General features: G+C 36.0%; 1 protein-coding gene across 1 annotated transcript in view; it reads left to right on the plus strand.

Moving 5' to 3' along the window:
- LOC140153606 (RAC-gamma serine/threonine-protein kinase-like) overlaps positions 1–25,336 on the plus strand; it is an 83,965-nt gene that overhangs the window by 21,566 nt on the left and 37,063 nt on the right. Inside the window, 2 exon segments of the mRNA XM_072176392.1 lie at positions 2,638–2,757; positions 6,121–6,238. Of these exon segments, the coding sequence (XP_072032493.1) occupies positions 2,638–2,757; positions 6,121–6,238 (238 nt within the window).

The following is a 25,336-nucleotide window of genomic DNA, read 5'->3' on the forward strand; positions in this document are numbered from 1 at the left end:
ACAGGGAACCAGGGGCTGTTTTCAATGAACCAGTGGCTAAATGACCTCTGGCCCCCACTTATTTCCCAGCCTGTGACAACTGAGGATGGTTCTTTTTGAATAGCTCTGAAACTTAATGTGCACAGGGTTGGGAACAGTCAGGGGTTTAATTAGTAATTACCACCTACTTTTTACGAAACTGACTGCACCCTACATCTACAGGTATTGCTCTTCTTATTTCCTTGAGACCATAGTGGGTGTGATGTTACACTACAGAAAATGAGAAAGTAAGCAAAATAACAAGAAAGCAAGCAAAATAACAAGAAAGCATAATTAATGTGGGGCCAACACCTAACTTCCCCGCCAAAGGACAGAATTCACATGGTTTATTTTAAATCTTTAAATTTAATCTGAATAAATTATGTTGCCAATTAAATTCAGACTTAATTTTGCCAGCAAGTTTTCCACCACCATGAATCGAACCTGGGACCTGGCACAAGAAGCAAGAATTCTAACCATTGAGCCATGCTCTTCACTGAACCATGCTGTTCTCAATATTAATTTATAAGTTGTATATAAATGCCTGAAACAGTGTTGATCAGAAGTGAATTGGCTACCAATTCTAAACCAAATATATGATTGCTAACTTCCTTTTTGCTTTGATGTAAACCAGGATCTCTAATAGGGAGCCTACTACATGTGTGTGTTGCTTCACATTTCACTCTGAAAAGAAATGATATGAAACTAAATTTATGTATATTGTTTTATTTCTATTTGGGGAAACCCCTTCAGTGAAGTCACTGTTTTCATAGGGGTTTAATTTTCAATGGCTCAAACAATATCGATGGATATACATGTAAATCATGCAATATAAAAAATGTCTTTTACTGTGAAAGGGGGAGAGTGTTTTGCATTACTTCCTAGGATTCCAACATAACAACACACCAACGCAATTGAAGACTGTGTGCCAAATTCTGGAGAACAAAATATATTTGTACTTTTTCCAGATTTTTGAGGCAATTTTGAAAAAACACCCATTGCTGATATTCCATTTAACGATGTTGTGAACTTTGGACTACTATAGTCCTAATCATATAATTTTGTATACTGTCCTTAAACTTCCTTGTGTTGGTCAATTATTTTGATACTCTTTTGTATCTTGCTTCATTCTTGCAATCAAGGAACTGGCCTAGTTTTATTGTATGTTCAGTTCAAAAGTTTTTAGGGATTAAATTTATCAGTTAATTTGATAATTAGTGATGAGAAAGGTTATCAAGATGCCTTCCCGGATATGTGATGTGTGGGTGTGTGTGGGGTATACGGGTGTATTATGTGTGTGCCGGGTGGGCGAATGTGAGGTGTGCCTATATGTTGTTGTGAGGATTTGTACATGATATTTCACATTTATTTCACTTTGGGCCTCTCTGTAATGGGGGACTGTGATGTCTTTGTTTCAAAGAGGTCTGTAAACGATTACAATTGCATGTACATGTATAATGCATTTTGCGAGATACATCATCTGTCTTACTGTCCGCAGTTGCTAGGTAACTTTCATTTTATGCATACACATAAAAAATGATGGAAAACATCCTTGGAATGTAAACCCTAACACCAAACCCTGCTTTTTGATATCGGAAGTTAAAGAAGATACGAAAAAAGAAGTCACTTGGCACCCCCGGGATTTGAACCTTAGACCCCAGCGTGCCAAGCACACGATCACGGACCGGTAGCTACACGGGTAACGCTGCCCCAGGCAGCAATTCCGTGAGCATTTAACACTAAGGGTGATTGTGTCATCGCAGACCCTGGGAGTCATGCATGCGCAGTGTTTTTCATCGTGGTATTTTGTGGTAATTATGAGTGTTAGGGTTTAAAATAGAATGCAGATTCAGACGTTCGCATTTGCATAGTACTAAACTATGTCCATGGTTGGAGGCGAACACCAGTATATATGTGTGTGTATGAGTGAAATAATCTGTGAATTGAAAACAAAAGTACAAATGGACCACATGAGTGTGTCAGATTCTAATCCCAAAATATGCATAAAGATTATTGGAACTATTAGTAATGTAAATATTCGTAGACTTGTGCAATAATTAGAGTCAAGTTAAAATAGGTTTAGAGCTTCTGTTAACCTGTTTTTTCTCAATACTGTAAATGTGTATGAAAAAAACAAATCCTTCAAAAGGCATTTCTATAGACCACTTGACATCATTGTTTATCAACAAAGGGGAGGGACTGGTCTATCGATATGCTTGAACGAACCGCTACACTGTTCAATGGCTTTAAATACATGTGCCCTGAGCCAACTACGATGCGTATGCACATTGCAGGGCAAAGAACAATGGAAATTGCCAAAATTCACGGGCATACTGCCGGGCAATAGTGTCACATGTCAAGTGGTCTATCTAGTGTCAGCCTGCAAAATAAGGATTCTGAAGGGCACCCATTTCAAGGCAATTTTGAAAGGGCACATCTATTTTACAAGACAATTACACGTTAAAGAATAGCAGCATTTAATAGGGCATCAAGGCAACTGGTAGGGGCACGGTGCCTTTGGTTATTTTGCAGCCTGTATAGTGTTCCTTAGATCACATTCAAAATCAACTACATATGTTTTTAATGTTTGTGTTTTTGTTTGTTTGTTCTGATTGGCAGGTGAATACATTAAGAATTGGCGGCCGCGGTTCTTCCAACTCAAGTCAGATGGCTCTTTCTTAGGCTTTAAGGATAAACCAACAGCTGCTAGCGAAATTCTCAATAACTTCTCAGTGGCAAGTGAGTATTTATAAAGGGCAGATGTGTGTTGTATATATTGAGCTATTCCACTTGAAATTCACACTCCCCCTGTGGAAGATTTTGGAAATATCTACCACAGGGGGTGTATGAATTTCAAATGGACATGGACAAGTGTTGCAACTTGGAATATTTGTTGGGAAAACTGTCTCAAATCTATTTTCCTCTACAGATTCACAGTGACTTATTCCATTTAAAATCCACACTTCCCTGTGGAAGATTTTGGAAATATCTACCACAGGGGGTGTATGAATTTCAAATGGAATAAACACATTAGCAGCTCTAATTGAAACTCGCCCTCCCTCAGTGGAAGATTCATGTTGAATCTTTCTCAGAGGGTGTATGAAATTCAAATGGCGCTGCCTAATGTGTTCATTCCATTTGAAATTCATACTCCATCTTTGAAAGATATTTCCAAAATCTTCCACAGGGGAAGTGTGGATTTTAAATGGAATAAGTCACTGTGAATCTGTAGAGGAAAATAGATTTGAGACAGTTTTTCCCACAAATATTCCCTTTGCAACACTTTCTGCTCTAGTTCCTGCTTCACTATATAAATGCTGCATGATATCATGTGGAGGGAAAATAAGTTGTTATAAACCATTACCGACGTTTTTTTCCCTCTCACATTTTATCAGTGTTGTCATCATCTCCAAGCTGATAACAGCACGGTCCGCTGCACCGTCGAATTGATTCTTATTTGTTCAATTGTGGTAACATATGTTGAGAGGAATTATTATGGATGTATATCCTTGTAGGATTGTGCTTAACCATGAAAATATCGTATGTAGCCTGACAGTTATCGTTTGCTAAGCTTTACTTTCGAAGTGCAGCTTTTAATGATTTGTAGCCTTTTACAATTTATTCTAGCTAAATTGATCAACATCTAGTGATTTGTAATGTATAGTCTTTATTAAGCCCTTTCCTCTTTCTTAATAACAAACAAAGTGACATTTACTGACATGTACTGTAAAGCATGATATTTTTGTGGCATTACAATTTCGCATTTTGGAGAGAACCCATGTTTTTGCAACATTAATTTTCACGAATTTGTAAATTTCCTTAAGGGCAGAGTAATGGGAGAGAACATGGACCTTTTCGAGCTTCATTATTTCTGAATTGTGTGTCCAAAGTATATAAAACTATACATTTTGGAAAGGAAATGAGTCAAGGAATCCCATGGGACGCGATTTGTTTGTTCAAAAATCTCAAGTTTTTGAAAAAATCACAAAAATTCACTTTTTTACCCCAAATTTTTTGTGACAAAAGTAAAAAAAATCAGTTAGCTTTTCATGAAGAAGAGACATGAACTTAGGGAAGGTTTTTTATTTTTTAAATTCGCCTCTTTTTTCAAATATTGAAAAAAAAAAAAAACGTGAAAAAAGCCATTTTGTCACATTATTAAGCTAAAATTGCACATAATGGTGTATATTTTTGTTTAAAACAAATATTTTGAAAAAATTAAAAAACCTTCCCTAGACTTTGATGTACTCTAAAGGATAGTGCAAAAAGTTTACCCTTTGCTTGCATATTTGTCGAGTTATCTTGTCACAAAAATCGCGCAATATTGTCAAAAGTGAACTCTGAGAAATCGACGTTTTAGAAAAAAAATGTCAAAATTATGCACAAAACGTCCTTAAATTTTAAAACGGTAAGACTTTCACACTTGTAAAAGCTGTATCTGGTGCATGGTCTAAATATGCATCTTTTTGCACCAATGAATCTATAATCTCTGCTTTCAGTGCGCCAAAATTCAAAATAATTAAAAAATCTAAGTGGCATTTTGACTGCAAATTTTTGTTTTGTTTACACCACATTTGCTGGCGTTAACAACATATACGAATGCGCCTTGACTGCGTTGGACATACACGCAGAGAGTTGCGCTGCGTCTCGCGACTCGAACCACAGGCGTAATCACAATATTTCGCATTCACGCATTTCTGACTCATTATTTCCGCCAATTTACTAAGCTGTCTTGAGCCATGTGACTTTTTAGAGTTGAAAAGAGTGAAAGAAATCAAGCAAAAAGACGAATAAATATTAGCAAGTTGTATTTTATCAGTTTCAAGTGAAAGAATACATCTTAGTGTTGATAAATATCAAAAAATCTCAAATTCGGTCGTGGACGAATGTGTCTTCCATTACTCTGGCCTTAAGGCGTATAAGATGAAAAACTATTTTCTCTCTCTCTGTCGGGTGGAGCTGTATAGCGCTGCTGTTGTCTTCACTAGAGTACGCCATATCACTCGATCTGATGCCAAGTGCATTGCACCTTGCATTCCTTTGTTAGAAACCAACATTACATCATTAGTCTAAGATGTTGGTGGACGTCCCCTTCCTCGTCGGCCTTCCATAGCCACTTGAAATTTCGCGAATCAACTGTACTTGCAAATTGCACAAAATTTTGACACACACAAAAATTTCATGCTAGTTACAGTGTTCATCTCACTATTGTATAAATCACGCACATTTGTGATATGATCAAGCAAAATGAGTCGGATGTCGAAAATACTGATTTTGAGATATAGCCAATAATAGTATTCAAATTCCTTTGTATTTTCCTGTTTTTAAGCAACACTAAAATGGCCATATCTCTAGAACCGTAAGTCTTTATGATGGGATTTTCAGCAAAATGAAGCATTGATGAAAATGGCTCATGCAATAAATTGAAAACAAAAGTTTGATCTTAATCGACAATCGGACTCATTTAGCTCGATCGCCTCATATTTGGGCGATAGCTTTGTTTACCTTGGGGAATACAAGTTATGTAATTTTGTTATTTCTGGCGCGCTGTGACAGGCTCTCTTGACAGTATCATTATCTTTTGCTGCATCACTAGAGATAAACCCATGTGCATCTACATGTAGAAGGATGGTGGGGGTTGTGAGCATTCTGTTTGGGGCAAAATAATGATCACTGTCATTGAGCTAACAAAATATAAGCAATAAGAAGTATAAAGTATTTAATTTTTGTTGAAATGAGCATTGTTTAGTCTCAGTAGAATTGTGCCAAATAAGCATTTTAGAAAATATATACAATTTTTATTGAGAATGTGACCTCTTGCGATGCCAAATCTCATTTCCACGCGCCACATCATGACATATTATTAGCCTCAGAGTTATAAGCGCTTGCCTCAAGAATGAATACGAAGTACAGGAAGATAAGAAATATACTGCCTTGATTCCGATGTATGGGATGCAATGTGAAAAAAAGTCAATTAACTCTTCAATTAAAATTGTATTTCTGTTCACAAACTGCCACAAACTATCTTTATCCGGCCTGCCAAACTTGCTACATTGATACAATTACGAGTAACTTTGTACTTTATATGTTTTTTCCTCCCAGATTGTCAATGTCAGATTCTGAAAACAGAGCGACCCAAACCCAACACATTCCTGGTCAGATGTCTACAGTGGACCACAGTTATTGAAAGGACATTTCATGTAGATTCACCTGATGAAAGGTATGTGTGACTTCTCTGTGATGTGTTTTGTTTTACTCCCCATTCCAGAAAAATACAGAACAGAATTTTTTGGATTAAAAAAATATTATCCTGTTTTGCCAAATGAAACATAGCTAAATCCTAATCCTTTAGTTAGTCCAAACTGGCAATGATAGTAAAATTTTACTGTTTAGTCAATTTTTGGAAACAAGGGCCAAAAACATGCATTTGCAGGGCGTTTTTCGTATTCTGTGACATTCAAGCCCAAAGACTTGAGCAAAGAACAAAGACTAATTTCAAGTTATGCATTCTGATTTTTGGAAAACACATTTTCCAATCTTTTTCATAACCAAATTAGCAAAAATAACATAATATTAAAATTATGAGCCAACGCTTACCCTATACTCAAGATTTTGAATGCTTAGACTTGTGCCAAGTCTTACAGTTTTGTGGCTACAATTGTAAGAAAACATGCAAAATTGCATGTTTTTGGATCATTTTCTCTCAAATTGCAAAAATATTAAAAATGTGACTTTTATTGCCAGTTAGGACTAACTAAAAGTAAGATTTAGCTATGTTTCATTTGGCAAACCAGGATAATATTTTTTAATCCCAAAAAATTAGTGCTATATTTTTCTGGAATGGGGAGTAGGTCAAGTGATAATGTCAGCGTTAAACAAAAGTTGTAATTCATTTTCAATTTTGTTCAGAATTTTGTGCCAGGATTTGCATAAATTAATGCAAGTAGTGGGTGTGTTTTTCTCCCGGTTTTTCTCTGTAAACACTCTGCGGGATTCTAAATTTGCATTTATTAAAAGTTGATTAAATCTGTCCATGTGTGTGGGCACTTGTTGTAGTTCATATGAGCGAATTTCAAAAAGTGTTTTGATTCCCATTGCGAAAAGTTGTAATCAGTGTTCAGAATAAGTACTTTTAATCCTCTTGTCCGCTTGTCCAAAAATCACTGGGGACCAGCCATGATCGGCTATGCACTTGACAACATACGATTTTTTTACCTCCAAAATCATGATTCGTAAATAAATGAAACTTGATATGAAGTTTTAACTTGTCATGTTTAAATGTAATTTGTATTTTTTCAAGAAAGATCTACCAACCACCAAGTGTGGTGTCCACTTGTTCAGTATATTCAGTTCTAAATATTTTTAATTAACCATTTCATTGAGTTAACCAATGGTATCAGTGATTTTGTAGCTCTGGATTTTCAAGAGCAAAAAACGTCAACAAATTTGATTTGTTTTTGACATTCATGAATGACAACAATCTCTCTCACTGGGTCAGATGGCACAGGATTGCATTGTTATGGTCTTCACTAGAGCACGTCATCTACTTCTATCAAAAGCCAAACATGTTGTACCACTACCATACCTTCGGTGTGATGAAACATTCTTCACATTGTTTGTGCAAGATGTTGATGGCTGTCCCCTTCCATGATGGCCTTCCACGGCATCCCTGAAGAATCTGCTTCTCAACTCCACCATCCTTTCTTACAATGTGGCCAAAGTAACACAATTTCCTCTCAATGATGCACTTTCTGATGTTTAAGTCCATGCCAATCTTATCCAGGACCCAGATGTTTGTTTTCTTGTCTTTCCAAGATACTCCCAGCAGTCTCCTATAGCACTACATCTCAAATGCATATAGATCTTCTTCCTGTCGGTCATTCTTTATCACTGCCCAGGATTTGCACCCGTATGCAGCAATTGAGAAGACTATGACAGCAATAAAAATTCTAATTTAGTTCCCAAACAAAATTGACCCAGTCTGAAAAGGGTATTAGATTCTCAAAACTATTGGTCCCATTCATTTACTTTTTCTGGTCAAGTGTATACAACCTGACAGGACATTTCAAGTAGATTCACCTGATGGAAGATGGAATAACAAGCCTTATATTAAGTATGACTGGACCACAGCTCTAAAATGAGCTCCTGCACCCAAAGATGGCTCCTGGTCCTATAGTTTTTAGTGTAAAATATTGGATACACCAGGAGCCAAACCTTGGCAACCAGGGGGTAAAAAATGCCTGGATGCTGCTTAATATGTGACACGATCTGCTCCATGGGGGCCAAAGGAGGCATTTTTGAAAATTGAGTTACTATAATTATTACCTTGTTGTAGTAACATTCGGCTATCATATACTGAAAACACCAAAGTTCTAGCATACTTGGTTCTGAAGATATGAGGTTTTGTGATGTGTATTTTTTTATGTATTTTATTGTTTTTTACTCCATATTTTTGCCATTATCTCAATTTCAAATTTGCCACCTTTGGCTCCCATGGACCAGATCATGTCACATATAAGCCTTGCTGCCATAGGAGAGCCAGGGCCAGGAAGACCTTGAAATGATAATGTGTAAAATGCCTGTCTTTCAACTACAACATTACACTGAGTCTCCCCCTCTCTCTCAAATACGACGTAACATGGAGACAAACCTCCCCCTCACTGATGCGGCCCATGTTAGGTCATGTGTTCTTGCGTGCATTGTGCATCTAGATATTTTTCTACCTACGTCATTGATGGATGTAATTTTGATTGAGGTTTGACATCTTTATATTGTCAGCCATATCTAATAGTTACTTTTATTTACAAGCATGTGATATCCAAGGTTTTCCCTCCCGTTGAGGTGGTTTGCAAGCACTTAAGCAACTGTGATTAAATGGCTGTTTCACAGGAAAGTCAGCAACTGAACAGAACATAATACAGTTAAAGAATTAAGGTACCAGTTATGTTCACCTGTGTACATGTATGGTAATAATTAGTATACATGTATAATAGACAGTTATGTCAAAATTAAAACAAGCAGCCAATACCTGTACTCTTTAGATCTGATTTAAGACCTCATTTGTTGAAATTGGTTGAGAATAAACAGTGATCTTAAACCTAAGAAACAAAATCCAAAGTTGCACTTTTGTGTTGTAATCAATGAAAGCATGACACTACTTTTACCGTGCTAATCAATGGAAAGCACAGCGCTAGTTCTCTTGTTCGAGAATGTTTTGTGTACAAATCAATAGGGCATGCAATGGAGCAAATTGCAACTTTGAAATTATTATCTGTCTTTGCTTAGAATAACGGGGTGAATGTACCTGGTACCTTAATTAGTTTGCACACTGTATAGAACCTGCTACACAATGAAGAAAACAAAATAAGTCTTGAGACACAACATAGGGAAATGCCTACATGACCAGATGATCAGGAAACGGGTGATACAGGGTGTCCCTGAAAGAACTGTATCATCGGAAACTTGTTTGGGTATTTTAACGCCACAACTAAACATAACTAAATAACTGGTGTGGTTGCAGAATCACGTACCTGTTGAATTTTGAGAATTGACCACACCATTCTTGAAATATAAATTTTTTTACGAAACTCCCTCATTTTCATACCTATCCACGGATTCAAATATCAATTGAAGATCTGTATTCGGAGTGCTAGTCTCTGTGCATCATCAGCGCATGAAGCGTCTATTGTCATTGATAGATATTTGACTTTGTGGAATGGATTGAAAATCGGTAGTTTCGTAAAATTCTTTTATTTCGAAATTCAAGAAGTATGTGAGAGCTGATATATTCCTCAACCATATCGGTTATTTAGTTATGTTTGGTTTTCGCGTTAAAATACACAAAAAAAATCAGTTCTCAACGATACAGTTCTTACTGGGATACCCTGTACAAACCGGTGTATTATATAGAGTCCGTCAGCCTTTCGTCATCTTGTGGGTACAACAAATGATATGCGTGTTCATGCATCGGACATTACGCGCAGGGCGCGGCTTGCCACGCAGCTGTATCACGCATCGACGCGGTGATTTTGCTGTTCACGCATGGAGATCGAACAACTATCACAGCGTGTACCTACAAGATGGCGGCATATGACGTCACGCTGATGGCATCTTTTGTTCTGAATTATTTTCAGAACAAATCGAGTGACAAAAATGTAACAAAAGCTCCCGACCAGCTTCACTTGTAGGATTTTTTTCATATTTTTTTCTTTTTGTCGCCTTAGATCAAGACACATTAGGCTCCGAACTATCGATTTTGAGTTTCCCGTCACATAATTTTTGAAAACAAGTGGGGTAACTTTTTCATTATTCATTATTCATTATTTTCGTGACTTTCATTATGACAAAATGCGAGTGTAAAACACGTTGTTATTTACCGCTCACTCACTCAAAGGATGTTTAACCAAAGATATAAACTTGCAAAGAGGCTGCAAGGTCAAAATTGATACCAATTCCTTTCTTTTTATTATTATTATACGTCGTAAAAATCAGCAGTGTCATTGACATGTGCGATATCGTCCACTGCATGACAGTACGACCACTGTCGCATATCTTAATTGATATGTACATGACAAATCTTAAATACAAACGTCAGCACAGTCCCATCAAATTGAAATCAAAATACGAAACAATTGCAATTCATGAATTGGTAAGCTTTACAACTCCACTATCGAATCTTGCGCCAACAAAATTAAAGGGAAAACACCATGCGTGTTTTGTTGATGTTGAATACTGCATAGTTCTTGCAGCAATGTCATAAACACAACGGAGTTGAAATATATAATTTTTTGCTCTTTTTGCATAATAAATTTAATTTAAAACTATGTCGAATACTATTTAATAATAAATAATTGATCAATCGGGAAAACAAATATAAAATTAACAGTATTAATATATTTCTTTAATTACCACAAACAACGATATTGTGCAAAGTCACAAACAGCACTGTAGAATAAAAAATCAGACATTGAAAAATATTTTTGTTCGACCGCATATTTCGTGCAACAGTGTCACAATAGAGCAGAGTTGAAATATATAAATTTTGCCATTTTTGTACAGTAAAATAATGTAAAACGATTCCAAGTACTATTTAAAAATATATGATTGATATTTATGAAAAGAAATCCAAAAATAACAGAATCAATATATTTTTTTAAAATTCGCACAAACATCACTATTCATTGTGCGATTTCGCGAACAGCACTGTAGAATCATTGATCTGCCAATGACAGCATTAGTCTTCCAGTCCAGTATATGATACGCACGTGGAAAAGGACTGCGACGTCAACATATTTACAAAGCGTTGCGAACCGGGCCTACAGGATCTAGGCTATCACTATCAGACGCCAATCAACCGGCCGCAATGAGTTTGCTGCCGGTAGCGAAATTAATGTTTTGAATTTGATTTTCCACTAAAAATGCACGGCTTTTCATCGTTTTTTTGCAAAAATGATAAGTTTTTATTTTTATTTTTCGAAAATCGCAATAATGAATTCAAGTGCGGGCCCGAAAATGAAGTGCGGGCGGGCGACGGGAAACTCAAAATCGACTTTGCCAGGCCTTATAGGTTGAGAGTAATTTGGGATTTGAAATAAACTTCAACACTACTTGTTTATTTTCGCTTACATTACAGGTTGTTTTCACCATTTATAAAAAAAAAGATCAATATTTAATATCCTTCCTATTGATTTTTAATGAAGGGGTTTTCCCTATAATTGGCAGAAAGCCTATCAATTTTTAATGAAGGGGTTTTCCCTATAATTGACAGAAAGACATCAAAGTTGTTGAAAGTACTCATTTGATAAACAAAGGCTTTGAAGCTATTTTATGTGTAATATAAGTACCAGTTGAGTGACATCTCATCTCCCACCATTATGCATACACAAACAAGCTAGATGAATTCACAGGAGTTCAAAAAAAAGAGAACATTAATATATACCATGTTTACACTGAGCAAAGTTGTAAGTATTCAATTTAAAATTAAATTGTGCGTTCAAGGATTGTATAAATTAATTTGTGAAGTGGGTGTTTAGTCTGAATTTGATTCTAAATATGTATGAAGAAAGTCAATTTTGTTTTCGTAGTAATTTCTAGCCGAGAAGTGCAACAGCCAGAAGTCACTTCTTACGATAGGTAAACACAAATCAGCAATGTGTTTGTTACATGTACATCAGAAAATACTATGTATCAAAATGTTCAAAGCCTGTTACTAGTGTTAGAGATAGGGCTGTTGTGTTGTCGACAATATTGTTGACAAAGCAATTTTCCTGATTGTCGACAAGCATGGACTAATTGTCAACAAAGACTAATCATTCTTATTCAATGGGTGCGTCTTGTAAGGAATTCACGTAATTTGATTGGTTTTCTGGTGTATAGTATCTATAGTTGATAGTGATATTAGTCAGGGTGCGCGCCGCCTCGCAACGGCGGGACGCTTGTTGCTCCTCAATGATCGCATGCGATAATGTGTTCACAGATACGTAGTGGATACCGGCTCGCCGGCATCCACTACTCAAAATATTGGCCAGCCCATCCATTATGACACGATATTGGATAGGCAAAAGACAAAATCCTATCTTTTATTCTCTAATTGAAAATTTTAGAGATCAGCTTAAGATCAGCATTATTCACACCATGAAATAACTTCTAGGTATTAAAAAAAAGTCATAATTGAGCACAAGATGACAATGATATGGTGGATTAATACACTTCATTTTGTAGTTGTGTAGTTGACGATAATATTTAGATGTAAATAAAGTTAATGAACGATGCATAGCGTGGCCTCTGAAGTTGGACAGCTTGCCGACTTCGGATATTGAGAATTGATGATTGTCGACAATGAAAGTCTGCTTGACAACAGATATGGATAATTTTGTAAATGGTACCTTGATATTTTTGCCGAATTGCTATTCTGAGAAATGGGCTAATTAGTTTCCTGCTTTACACAGGATTGAACAGGGATTATCATAGTTCAACTGTCAATTATTGATTAAATAAACCTCTTTTTAATAAGTACTTTCAAGGATTTGAAAGTCCACTCAGTCCCAAGGTCAAATATTATGAAATTAAGAATTTCAAAATTTGATTTGTTTTATGGGAATGTCATCTTTAAAGGCCTATAACTCAGAAACATGTCTGGCAACTTGTCCTGGGTTTTGTTGGAGCTGGTCACATATTAGTATATAGGGCACAGTAAGGCCCCCGCCCCCGTCCCCGCCCCCGCCCCGCCCCTCAAAACAACTGTGTTAAGTGTCCGTGCACTAATTAGGTTGATTATGGTACACCTTTTGTGTCCTTAATTTGGTATCAATAACATAATATACCCCGGTACTAAACATAGAATGTGATAGACATAATAAGGGAAATCATTTATTAGCACTCAAAGTGTGTCCTAAAGTGCCCACTGCAACAGTGATTGCACACGGTGGATATATGTTGGCCAGGCCATAGACGTTACAATATCAAGTGCATTTCGTGGTCAATAAAATAGAAATGGCTGAATGATTGACAGGGCAGGAATAATTGCATTCAGCTTGTTTTTCAAAAGACCTTTATATTTAGAAGCAGTGAAATGAAATCAGCAGAGATAGTAAACAACTTACATGTAGTTAAAACCTCTTTAAGGTGGTACTACACCCCTTGATAAATTTGTGACTATTTTTGCATTTTTCTCAAAAAATAATAACACACTGGTAATTAAAGTTATGTATAATTATAAGGGCAAGGAATCAGTTACTACACTGGAATTTCAGTGACTCAAGTCAAGCAGTACGTTTATGATAAGAAAAGAGGTACCGGGTACTGCTAGAATGTACCTCATTTCAACAACACACACCCAGGGATATCTACGCCAGCAATTGTACCCAGCTGATACAGTGCTTTTGATACTGGGGCACACAAACTCTTCCCCTCCTCCCACACACACACATCTTCTTGAACACTACAGTTAAACCTTAGCTATATTGTTATTTCTTATGTGTCCCATTTCAATTTTGAGCTGAACTGAGGTAAAGTAAAGAAAATCACAATTTAATTTCAGCATTGATGTCGCCTATGCATGTCACTCCATTGATTGTGACTGAGGTCGGTCTTGTTGGTGTGTTATGACCATCCTGTGTAGGCCATACGTATGTACAGTGTTATGCTTCCGTCAATTGCAAGCCCGGCTACCAGGGACCCGGGCACAGCGGGGACGTAGCGGGGGAGATTACCAAAGGCAATTGTAATAATCCCCGCTATGCCCCAGGTATTGTCCCGGGTACCGGGGCACAAATTGTGGGTGAATTCCCCGGTACTGTCCCCGCCCATGCCAGCCGGGTTTCAAAGTGCTGTATTCATTTTTAATGTTTTTAATCAGCAAATCCAAAATTCAAGTATTTTCATGGCCCCGCTACCGGGACGACTGATTGTACATCCCGGGTACAGTCCCGGGTACAGTCCCGGGTACCAGGGACGTACTTTCTGGTAATTTCAGGGTGACAGTCCCGGGTATTGTGTCTACAGTGCCCGGGTCCCTGGTAGCCGGGCTTGCAATTGACGGAAGCATTATCAACATAATGTATGCGTTTGACTAATATTTTCGTATGAATTAAATGATGGGACACATAAATATAAAGTGGGGTTTCCTTCACTTTACCAAAAACCCTTCCCAACAGTTACCACTACTGTCTGTTCAATTAGCTTAGATTCTTGTATTTTTAAGATCTTTGAAAAAATAAAAATTTTTGGTCAAATTCATCAAAGGAAAGTGTTAGCACAGCCTTAGACCCAACGTGATTTACACTTTTCAAATTCCAAAGTTCAATTTAAAACCCCATTTCTTTTCAATTTTACCTCATTTTAGGCAGTTACTTGGGTCCACCAAAAGGGTTCGCGACCTTTTCACAAATCGAGTGGGACGGTCCATTCTCAACTTGGGGCATAGACCCTATCGAATTTAGCAAAATAATCTGTCCACGAATCTGTCCTGCCATTTCAATTGTTATATCGTTCCGGTTATTGGATAGGGTCTATAAGTGATATGATGGTCCACCGGTTTTTGTTGCACAAAATTAGGTGAAGCTCCGTGAGGTGTGCGCGATTACATTTTATGCATAACATTATTCCGAGCATTATTTTTATTTTTTCTAAACAATGGCATTAAAATTATGGATTTCGTTCTTATTTCAACTGTTTTCATCGATACAATGTAATTGAGTTTTGTTTAATACCACCATTCTTTCCCAAGGATATCAGCGTTCGCTTGACATTTTCAGATACAGTGACTTTACAAGAATGGTTTTCTGTAACCTAAGTCATTGTTTTAAATAATATTTTCTTTAAAAAAAGTTCTTTTGTTTCCAAATCTTCTTCTCATAGTTTGTATTCAACAAACAAAACGAAATCTGAAATAAATAAATAAATAAATAAATAAATAAATAAATAAATAAATAAATAAATAAATAAATAAATAAATAAATAAATAAATAAATAAATAAATAAATAAATAAATAAATAGATAAATAAATAAATACGTAAGGAATGTATTTATATAAGCTGGGCCTATTCTGAAAACCTTAGTTCATCTTCACATTTTTATAATAACGTACTGTTTATAATAACGTACTGTTTCAACACGAAAATAGGCCTATAGCTATTTTGCTGGACAATACTTTCTGATGCGGATGGTCGATAAATACTATCTCAGCGCATCTAATTATTATGACTATCGTCCCCATTGCGCTAAATGGATTGATTCAAAAAAGTTTATGGTACCCGACATTCTACGGCTTGTTATAAAAATATCGCGGGAAAAGACCAAAATTGAAAAGAAATGGGGTTTCAAATTGAACTTTGGAATTTGAAAAGTATAAATCACGTTGGGTCTAAGGCTGTGCTAACACTTTTCTTTGATTACTTTGACCATAATTTATTATTTTTTCAAATATCTTAAAAATACAAGAATCTAAGCTAATTGAACAGACAGTAGTATTATTTGAGCATTTTGAGTATATAGAATATCAAATTTAAAATTTGAAGGAAACCGTACATTATGGCTTTAAGGAAACCAAATTTTATTGATCACTCAGGTCATGTGTAATTTCAGGGTTATTTGTTCAAAATTCTTCGGAAAGATCCATAGAATGTTACTTTCTGTTTTGATGTGCATACAAATTAAGGTTGTTGCCCCAGAAATTAAAAAAAAACACCCTGAAGAATGCACTGGTTCAATGCAACATCAATGTGTTTCTGTCCACAACAAACTTGCCGCTAACAATCGTTGTATGGATCGGCAAGCATTGTTTATTGCATACACGCCTGGCATGTGTAGCTCCAGTGAGCCCCTGATCCAGATATATGGATTATTTTTTGCACAAGCACGGCAGCGACTGTGTAAAAAATAAAAATAAAAGAGTTACAGTGTTGGCATGTGATGTTTGTTTGTAGGTCATTGTATGCATTGTTGTTGCTTGGATGTAGCAGATGGCTAGCCATTTCATTTTGTTTACACAGTAACGCTGATTATTATTAATGTGGTTGTTGCTATTTTAATCAAGTTAATTTATAAGGTAGTGGATGGATTCTCTTCAAAGCATGTACATGTGTGAGATAATGCTCAGAGATCAGTTTTTCAACTTTTTTCAACTATCGCTGAGATCACAACCAACATTTGGTAAACAGTGTGTTTACACATTTTCCCTTATTCATTGAATGTGATGACTATCTATGTGCAATCACAAGGATCATCAGTGATTACTCCCCATTCCAGAAAAATACAGCACTAATTTTTTGGGATTAAAAATTGTTATCAAGTTCTGCCAAATGAAACATACCTCAATTCTAATCATTTATTTAGTCCTAACTGGAGATAAAAGAAAAAGTTCTTTTTGTTTACTAATATCTTGAAAAAAGTGCCAAAAACATGCATTTTCGGCATGTTTTCTAACAATCGAGTCACAAAAATCACAGACTTAGAACAAGTCTAAGCATTCAAAATCTTAAGTATATGCTGAAATTTTTTCTAATTTTTCCTTTTTTGTGTTACTTTAATAAATGGTTGGTTATAAGAAAGAAACATGTCTTTTCCAAAAATTAGAATGCATAAACTGAAATTAGTCTTGCATTATATCACAAGCAGCGTTCGAAATTTTGGTTGTCCGTTCGCCCGGGACAACTAAAAAAGTCGCTGGACAACCAAAAATTCTGATTCGGTTGTCCGCCGGACAACCATAAATCTGTAACCAAAAGTCACCTTTGTCATGTTTGTAGGCCTACGGACAACCAAAAACTTTAGACGGACAACCAGATATTGTAATCTGGTTGTCCGTGGGACAACCATTTATTTTAACTTAATTCGAACACTGATCACAAGTCTTTGGGCTTGATTGTCACAGCATACGAAAAACGCCCTTATTTCCAAGAATTGGCTAAATATTAAAATTTGACTTTTATCGTTAGTTAGGACTAACTAAAGGATTAGGATTTAGCTGTTTCATGTGGCAAAAGAGGATAATATTTTTTTTATTCAAAATTTTTTTCTGGAATAGGGAATAATACAATTTGATTGTTAAAACAACAACAAACAGAACTTAAAAGTGGTGAAGATATTTAAAATAAGCTCTTAACTAATTCTGTATTTCTAAGATGATTTCAGATTTTTATCAGGGTTGTTTTGACGTATACTACATGTATATCCAACAATGTGTTTAGTTCCGTACTGCAGTGTCAAGCTCAGAAATTATATTGAATCAAGATGGCAAAACTGTGTCAAAAATCAAGAAGAAATGGAATGAAGAGATTTGTTTAAAAAAGTTCAATTACCGTATTGGTCCGAGTATAGTCCCACCCGTTTTTTATGTGAAATTTTTTCACAATTGGGGGTGGGATTATACTCAATTTCAAAAAAAAAAAAAAAAATTTTTTTTTTTTTTTTCAGAGTGTCCCTGGACCTAGACCTAGATGCTAGGATCATTCATGGTTGACCTAAAAAAAAAAATATAAAAAAAAATTTTCAAGATATTTTGTATTATTTTTAATATGAAAATTGATACTTTGTTTTCATGTCATACTCTATTAATGATTTCAAAATGCATTCAAATTCAATGCATTTTGAAATCATTAATAGAGTATGACATGAATACAAATTATCAATTTTCATATTAAAAAATACAAAATATCTTGAATTTTTTTTTTTTTTTTTTTTTTTTAGGTCAACCATGAATGATCCTAGCATCTAGGTCTAGGTCCAGGGACACTCAAACCGAAAAATTTACAATTTCTGAAATTTTTTGAAAAATGGGGGTGGGATTATACTCCAGCATGGGACTATACTCGGACGAATACGGTATTAGCTTAGATGCTACCTCAAACTGGTGAAAATGGGATTCATGCAGATTTGATGATTTGATGGCACTACGTTCATGTAACACAGGTTTAACTTTGTCACCTTAGACCAAGCTTTCAGGGCAAGTGGATTTACTTTTGATGTTTCATTTCTCTGGAAGATGATGCATTGATTGGAAATGACATAATGGATTCATTCAGCGATGCGGAGTGCGTAAACATGGCAAGTGCGATATGTCAATAGGGATACAAACATCTTGATTTAACAGCATTACCATTGCATCAAGTCATGATACAGTTTTATTTGATGGCGAGAGGAGAAGATATTAATTTTGTATCTTTTCAGCCAGATGAGGAGTGGTTGATATATAACATGTACACTTGATACTGTGGTACATGATAGGGTTGGATTCCTGTCAACGTAGTTGAGCACTATGTGTCTATGAAGTGTGAATTTTCCTCATGCATAAAACGTGGCATTCTGTCTTAACGCTTTGCTTTTTGGCAAATGGGGAGGAAAGAAAGAAGAAATAAATTGAGAAAATGAACAAAGAAGATTTTGTTTGTTTTTGATGGGATTTGAACCCAAGACCCCTCGTTAGTGCTAGGTTGGTGACCAGTAGCCATGGTGTTTCTGCTGGCCTGGCAAATTTCACCAGTCAGATCCCCCATTAAAAAAAGGAAGAAAAATGTAAACATTAGAAAATTCTGCTGCTGCAAGTTTGCAAAAATGTAATCATTTTTGACCCCTCATGAAATTCACTTTGCCCCCTTCAGTGTCCCCCGCCCCCCTGGAAAACATTTCTGTTGCTGCTATTGCTGGGTGGATTGAATTTGATTGACCTACTTAACTGTGTGTACAGCCAAGAATAGCATTTATACAGCCATTTTCTGGACTTCTGATCACCCCACTAAATATGTAGGTACAATGTATTGCGTCATTACCCTGCAATTGCAGCACAGCGGAAACAACCTGGTTGATGGTAAGAGAATTAAAAATGCAGGGAAGTAGTGCGGTAATGCGAGGTGCTCGGTATAAACACGCTCTAAGAATTTTTTGTTTAATTGCATAAAATTTGTTTTGACAGAGACATCTATTTTGGTTTCGCAGTGTCGGACATGATACTTGCCCCCTGTATGGAAATAGGGGCTCTCCCTCTCAAATTTGATATACATATTTGATGTGTGTATATACTAGTAATAGCACTATGTGTGCCTCTGGTGATGTACTAGATATCTAGTCTTGCATCACAATCAGGAGCAAAGCACTTAGTAGTTTGTGGGCTATTCATAGTACACCAACTGTCAAGAGAATATCTGTTTTGTTTTTATCTTTCCTGCCCATTGAGACAAACAAGTACTTCATCAGATGTAAGAGACAATCTCATCCAAGGATATCAATTGATTTTCCCCTTTTTTTTCCTCCTGAGGAAAACACATGTCTGATGTATACTTTGGCCCTGAGTGTTGTTACGATTATAGAATTGCTACTTTACTGATTGCAAGAGGAAATATATATTACAATTTGATCAAAGATTATAGATGGTACAATAGTAATAGTATTGATGTCGGAAAGCTCGTAATAGACAGGCCATTTGACATCGCGGATTAATAATAATATCAATGTATTTTATTTTTTAAGAATTATCTTGTGGCATCTTGCAAGAAGCATCACAAATTATTAATTTAAGTCCTATACTTTCGTCTGCTTTGTTTAACGCGCAAGATGAGAACTTGACAGGTCAACTATATCACCAATAATAATGTGGGTCTACTTTTATGCATAGTGGTAAAAGCCTAACAATCCCAGGGGGGCCACTGGTCATTGACAAGGGGGTATCATGCGTGGCCACGAAGTCTCAAATAGCACCCTAAACAAGTATTTACGAGGTCTGAAAATGCACCTCTAAACAAGTATGACAAGTGCAATTTTATACCCTAAATAAGTATTGACAGTATTTTTGCCCCCATTAGAAGCAAGTAAATCGGTGATATTTTGATTCTAAAACCCTTCATGATAACTGGGAAAACACAAATTCAAAAGTACATAACGTTTAACCTTTGTTCTAGACAACACTTGTCTCAAAGGACCCAAAACACTGGGACTTCTTGTACAAAGTATACCCTTTTTCTTAAATTTCCTTGTTTTAGATACCCGATTCACGATACGTAAGTACAGTGCCTGATCATGAAAAAAGACCGTTTTTATTTGAATCTTTGGCCACGCATGATACCCCCTGGTCAATGACCAGTGGCCCCCCTGGGCTAACAATTCCCGCTGATTAAGGTTATTAATTATTTTAAACTGTTGTGATTTGGTAGTTCACAGCATCTTACGAATGGTAGTGAGCTTTGGCAAAAACTGCATTGCTCAATTCATAGCGAGCGTGTAGAAGAATTAAAATATCACAGACATACTTTTATAGGTGCTGCGGTTCTTGAGTTATGTTGTAAAGAGGGCTGAAACAACAACACTTTTGTAAAACGCGTACATAACTCATTAACAATAATAAATTAAGCAAGTTTGCAAAGTATACGATTTGTAGAATGAACTTTTGCAAAACATCAAGGTGTTAATTTTCAATAATATATTGATCTAGATAAATGAAAATCGATTTTTAGGTTGCTTCGACCAACAATACCTCGTCTACCCTTAAAGCTGATCAAACTATGTAACGAAATTCTGAAATTTCACCATGCCAAAATGTTCTCATTTGGGCAATTCAGAGTTCATCTTTCAACCAATACAAGTCTAGATAGTTTCAGTTTGATTTTTCAATTTCTTCTCTGCCCATAAATTTGATTGTCTCACCCGAATGGGGGAATTATATTTGACACAATTTGGTCCATGGAGGCCAAAGGAGGCATTTTGGAAAATTGACTTGCTATAATTATTACCTTACAAACAATCATATACTGAAAACACCAAAGGTCTAGCGTATTTGGTTATGAAGTTTTGTGATGTCTATTTTCTTATTTATTCTTTGTATTTTATTGTTTTTACTGCATATTTTGGCCTCCACGGACCAGGTCGTGTCACATCATTTTTCTGGCTCTATACGCTGGCGAAGTAACGTATATAGAAATAGGTGAAAACAATTTTTGAATATACCGCGCTGCACTGATACGTTCACGCGGTACCTCTTCATTGAACCATATCATGCTGATTACTTGCACCTGTTAGATTAGTATCTTTGAAAAGACCAGTATTGTATTCAATCTATGATTGCAGACATACACAGTTGATGAGTGTAACCTGCTTGTAGTGCAGCGCGATATGTTCAAAATTGTTTTCACCTATTGCTATGGTAATTAATCCGATTAATTGCATAACTTCGCCAGCGTATGTATGGGTTATTCCATGCCAAATCAACAAATGAGTTGGCTGCTCACTCTCTCGGATTTTGTTGAAAATTATTTCTAACATACCTCTATGCACCTCTATGGGTATAACGAACACATGGACAAAATTAATGCTCAACTCCAAGCGGTTTTGGAGATATGGCTTGTCAAAATTTGATACCAGATGCCCCTCCTTTTTTACTCTCGAGAGTTACGTTTAGGGATACTCATATATTTTGATTTCAGAAAAAAGATATAAGCTGAAAATTGTTAACTAGGGTGACTTTCACCCAGAGAGAGAAGCAGAATCTGGTCTCAGAAACAGTGTATCACATTTTGTTTTCTCAAAATTTCATTTGCTTGATTTTCAGACCCCTTGTATCCCTAATAGTAATATAGACATCAGAAAATGTTCAAACTTCATATTTATGATTTTATAAGCCAATGTCTCTCTCCCCTGAAGCAATAACAGATTATTAAAACTTTTAATTAAGTAGTGGCTTGGACCCAAAGGTGGCTCTGCACAATATAATCTTGAAAACACAGACCCTACCGGTTGACTTTGGATTCCGACAACCTTGAAACTTGTTGAAACATTTGACTATGAAGAATACCTCCAAAATACTCTGCTGATAATTGTAATAGTTATAATACTATCCCCTCAAACAGCATGTGGCAAAAAAAAATGTAATAATTTTCAGTATCAATGTATCATCTTTAGCATAGAGATGGTTTTAAAACCAGGGAAGCTCTCATCAGCCATCAACTGTGGGTGATGCTCTCAAAGCATGTTGTTTTGATCATATCGCTAAAGGGTTTGCCGGTTGGTCGTACTGATTGGCCGTGGAGAGTAGTAGCAGGCCCGTCAGGCCGTGTGATGAGATTGAGGTGCCAATGCGTGAAACTTTGCAATAACACACAATTGGGTTGTGAAACTGTAAACAAGTGTTGTAATTCACCTGTTTTTTAGGTTCAGGTCTTTACTTGCACAGTGATGAAATTATATTGTCTATTTGTTTTGCTTGCGTTGTTACTGTTAAAAGAAATGCGGCAAAGTGAATTGACAGAAAGAGTGAAATGTTAAAGGGTTAGTTTTGAAATAGTGTTTTGATAGTCAGCATAACAGCTTTTAAAATATTGTGATTTTGTTGTAGAAAATGCAAAATTGTGATGATGGTGAAAAAAAAAGTAAAGAGTGTCTTTTAAGGTAGGGATTTTCGAGTAATTTTGTACCCGGGTACCCAACACATTTTTCGGGTGGGTAATCAGGCATTCAGCTTTAGGTCCAGGGATACTCCAAACCCGAAAAAATAAATTTAAACCTTTAATAAAAAAATAACCTTAAATAAGTAACTCGATGCTGGCTCTCTTTATACCCAGGTGGTGAAATCTTGGACGTGTACCCGAAAACTCGACCGAAAATCCCTGCCTTAGTGTCGGTGTGTGTGTGTGTGTGCTGGGAGGGGGGTATGCATTTGTGTTAAATTAAAGCAAGGAACAGGAGAAATGAAAATACATCAATCTGAAATTAAAGTTGGTCACAAAATTAATAACTAGATCAAACAAGGGGCTCAAAATGTAAAAGATATTGACCAATTTAAACAAGATGTGCCAAATTTGATGCCAACTTTAGTACGGTATGTGTTCTTCACAAGAGGTGAGATACAGAACAGTCACTATGGACCACAATGGCCTCATCCCAATGCCATAGTTCAATAACCTCAATTAAACACTCATAGTGCAGAATTTGACCTCAAGTTGCAGAGTATGAGTTTTTGTACCCAAATGTTCTAAGGTCATTCAATGAATGTACAAATGTATTGGGGTTAAAGAACTGTGCCCTGATAGATGAGCATGTTGTGGATCCTAGTGAGTTGCAGGACTCACAATGCAAAAAAAAACAACATCAGGCCATACGTACCTGCTAAGCAAAAGTTGTGAAGAGACCTAAATAGGATTGATGACGGAACAAGTGAGGGCAATTGTTACACTTGCATGCACGCATATTTATTTGGAATTGGAAGATAAGATTTTTCTGTATCTGAATACCAAATAGCTGCCATTTGTCAATACAACTAGCAAATCTTGAAATGTATGTAGCGATGTTATAAAGGCAGCTATTGTGTAGTGTATCTATGTCAAGGAGCTCCTCTGTCTCTCCTAGCTATGATTGGATCAAATGATTTGTTGTTTAGATGAGCTCAGATGCACTTCAGTGGGTAAGTATGGGCTTTATGTGTTATCATGAAGCCGATATTTATGTCAATCCCATAACAAGAGGTTGTGCTCTATAAACAAAGTTATTTTTAGTATGAATTGTGCATTTTTATGTCATTTTTGCAAGCTACTTGAAAACATGGATGATGCCGAATGATGTAGGAAATAATCAAAATCTTAAACAAACAACTTTCAACCAAATCACTGCATAAATACCAGAGTTAAATTATTTCCATACGCGGGTGACGGTGTCAACTGCAGACGACAAGTTTAAAAAAAAAATTTTGAATAATTTCAGAAATGTAAATTTTCATGACCATATTTGGAATCAGCATAAAAAATGCATCAAAATAAGTACAAACAAGCCTAGCATTGGTGCAGTGGTTCTTAAGATAGCTCTTGATATTTTGAGAAAATATCTCAAAACTGAGACTTCGTATGTTGAAGCTTATGGCTAGCATGCAGAGCAGCAGTAAGCATACTGAACAGTGGATGAAAGTGATGTGACATTACCTCAGGGGATGCTCTGTTTAATTCAGTGAAAATATATTGCTGCATCATATCAATTCTGTTTTGTCAAAACAATATATATGTAAGAATAAAGAGGATCATTTAACAAATGGTTTCAGTAGTTAAATATAAGTCGGTGTTTTGATTATTCAACAATTTAATGAGATAGTTCTGACGTGGAACATGTTATAACTTATAACAGTTAGTGATCACGTAATCGGGTCGACATCAGGTGCATTTTTATGTAACAAATCTATATGATGGTTAAAAACAGCAGTTAAACACATATTGCACCGATTAATGTAATTATACTTTGAAGTTCAATTTGAAGGAAGGGGGTTTATCTCTATTAAAATAAAATAAATTTCGGATTTATATAGCGCCTTTTTCCAGCTAGATCTTGAAGGATTCAAAGTGCTGTAATTTCGCTGCCATGGTGAATCATCACAATCAGATCGCATCATCTAGGCCAGTTGCAGCCGAACCTCAGGGGCAGACCTATCCGCACTTAGATTGTAACATCCACCAATTAGGCCAAAAAAAAAAAAAAGGTTTGTCTCAAAGCTCACGAGAAATTTAAAAACAAATGCGAAATGCGATTTTTTTTTTATTCCCGACTTTTTTCATGGTATTTTGAGAAAAAAGTCTGATTTTTGCCGATTTTTCTCGAAAAACAAAAAATTTTTTTTTTTTTTTAAAAAAATTTCTGTTTTTTTTTTTTATCAAATCGTGGTAGTTTACAAACGCGCGCACAAGCTTTGAGACAAACCTTTTTTTTTTTGCCTTATCTGTGCAGCTCCCCAAATTCCATTGGGTGAAGGAAGTTTTTGATAACCAAACAACTAATCACCGATTTTTTGAAAGCAGGAGGAAACCGGAGATCCCGGAGAAAACCTGCGAGAGCGAGCATGGAATCGGGAAAAACCAA

The sequence above is a fragment of the Amphiura filiformis genome, chromosome 5 (assembly GCF_039555335.1).
Source record: "Amphiura filiformis chromosome 5, Afil_fr2py, whole genome shotgun sequence".
NCBI classification, from domain to species: Eukaryota; Metazoa; Echinodermata; class Ophiuroidea; order Amphilepidida; family Amphiuridae; genus Amphiura; species Amphiura filiformis.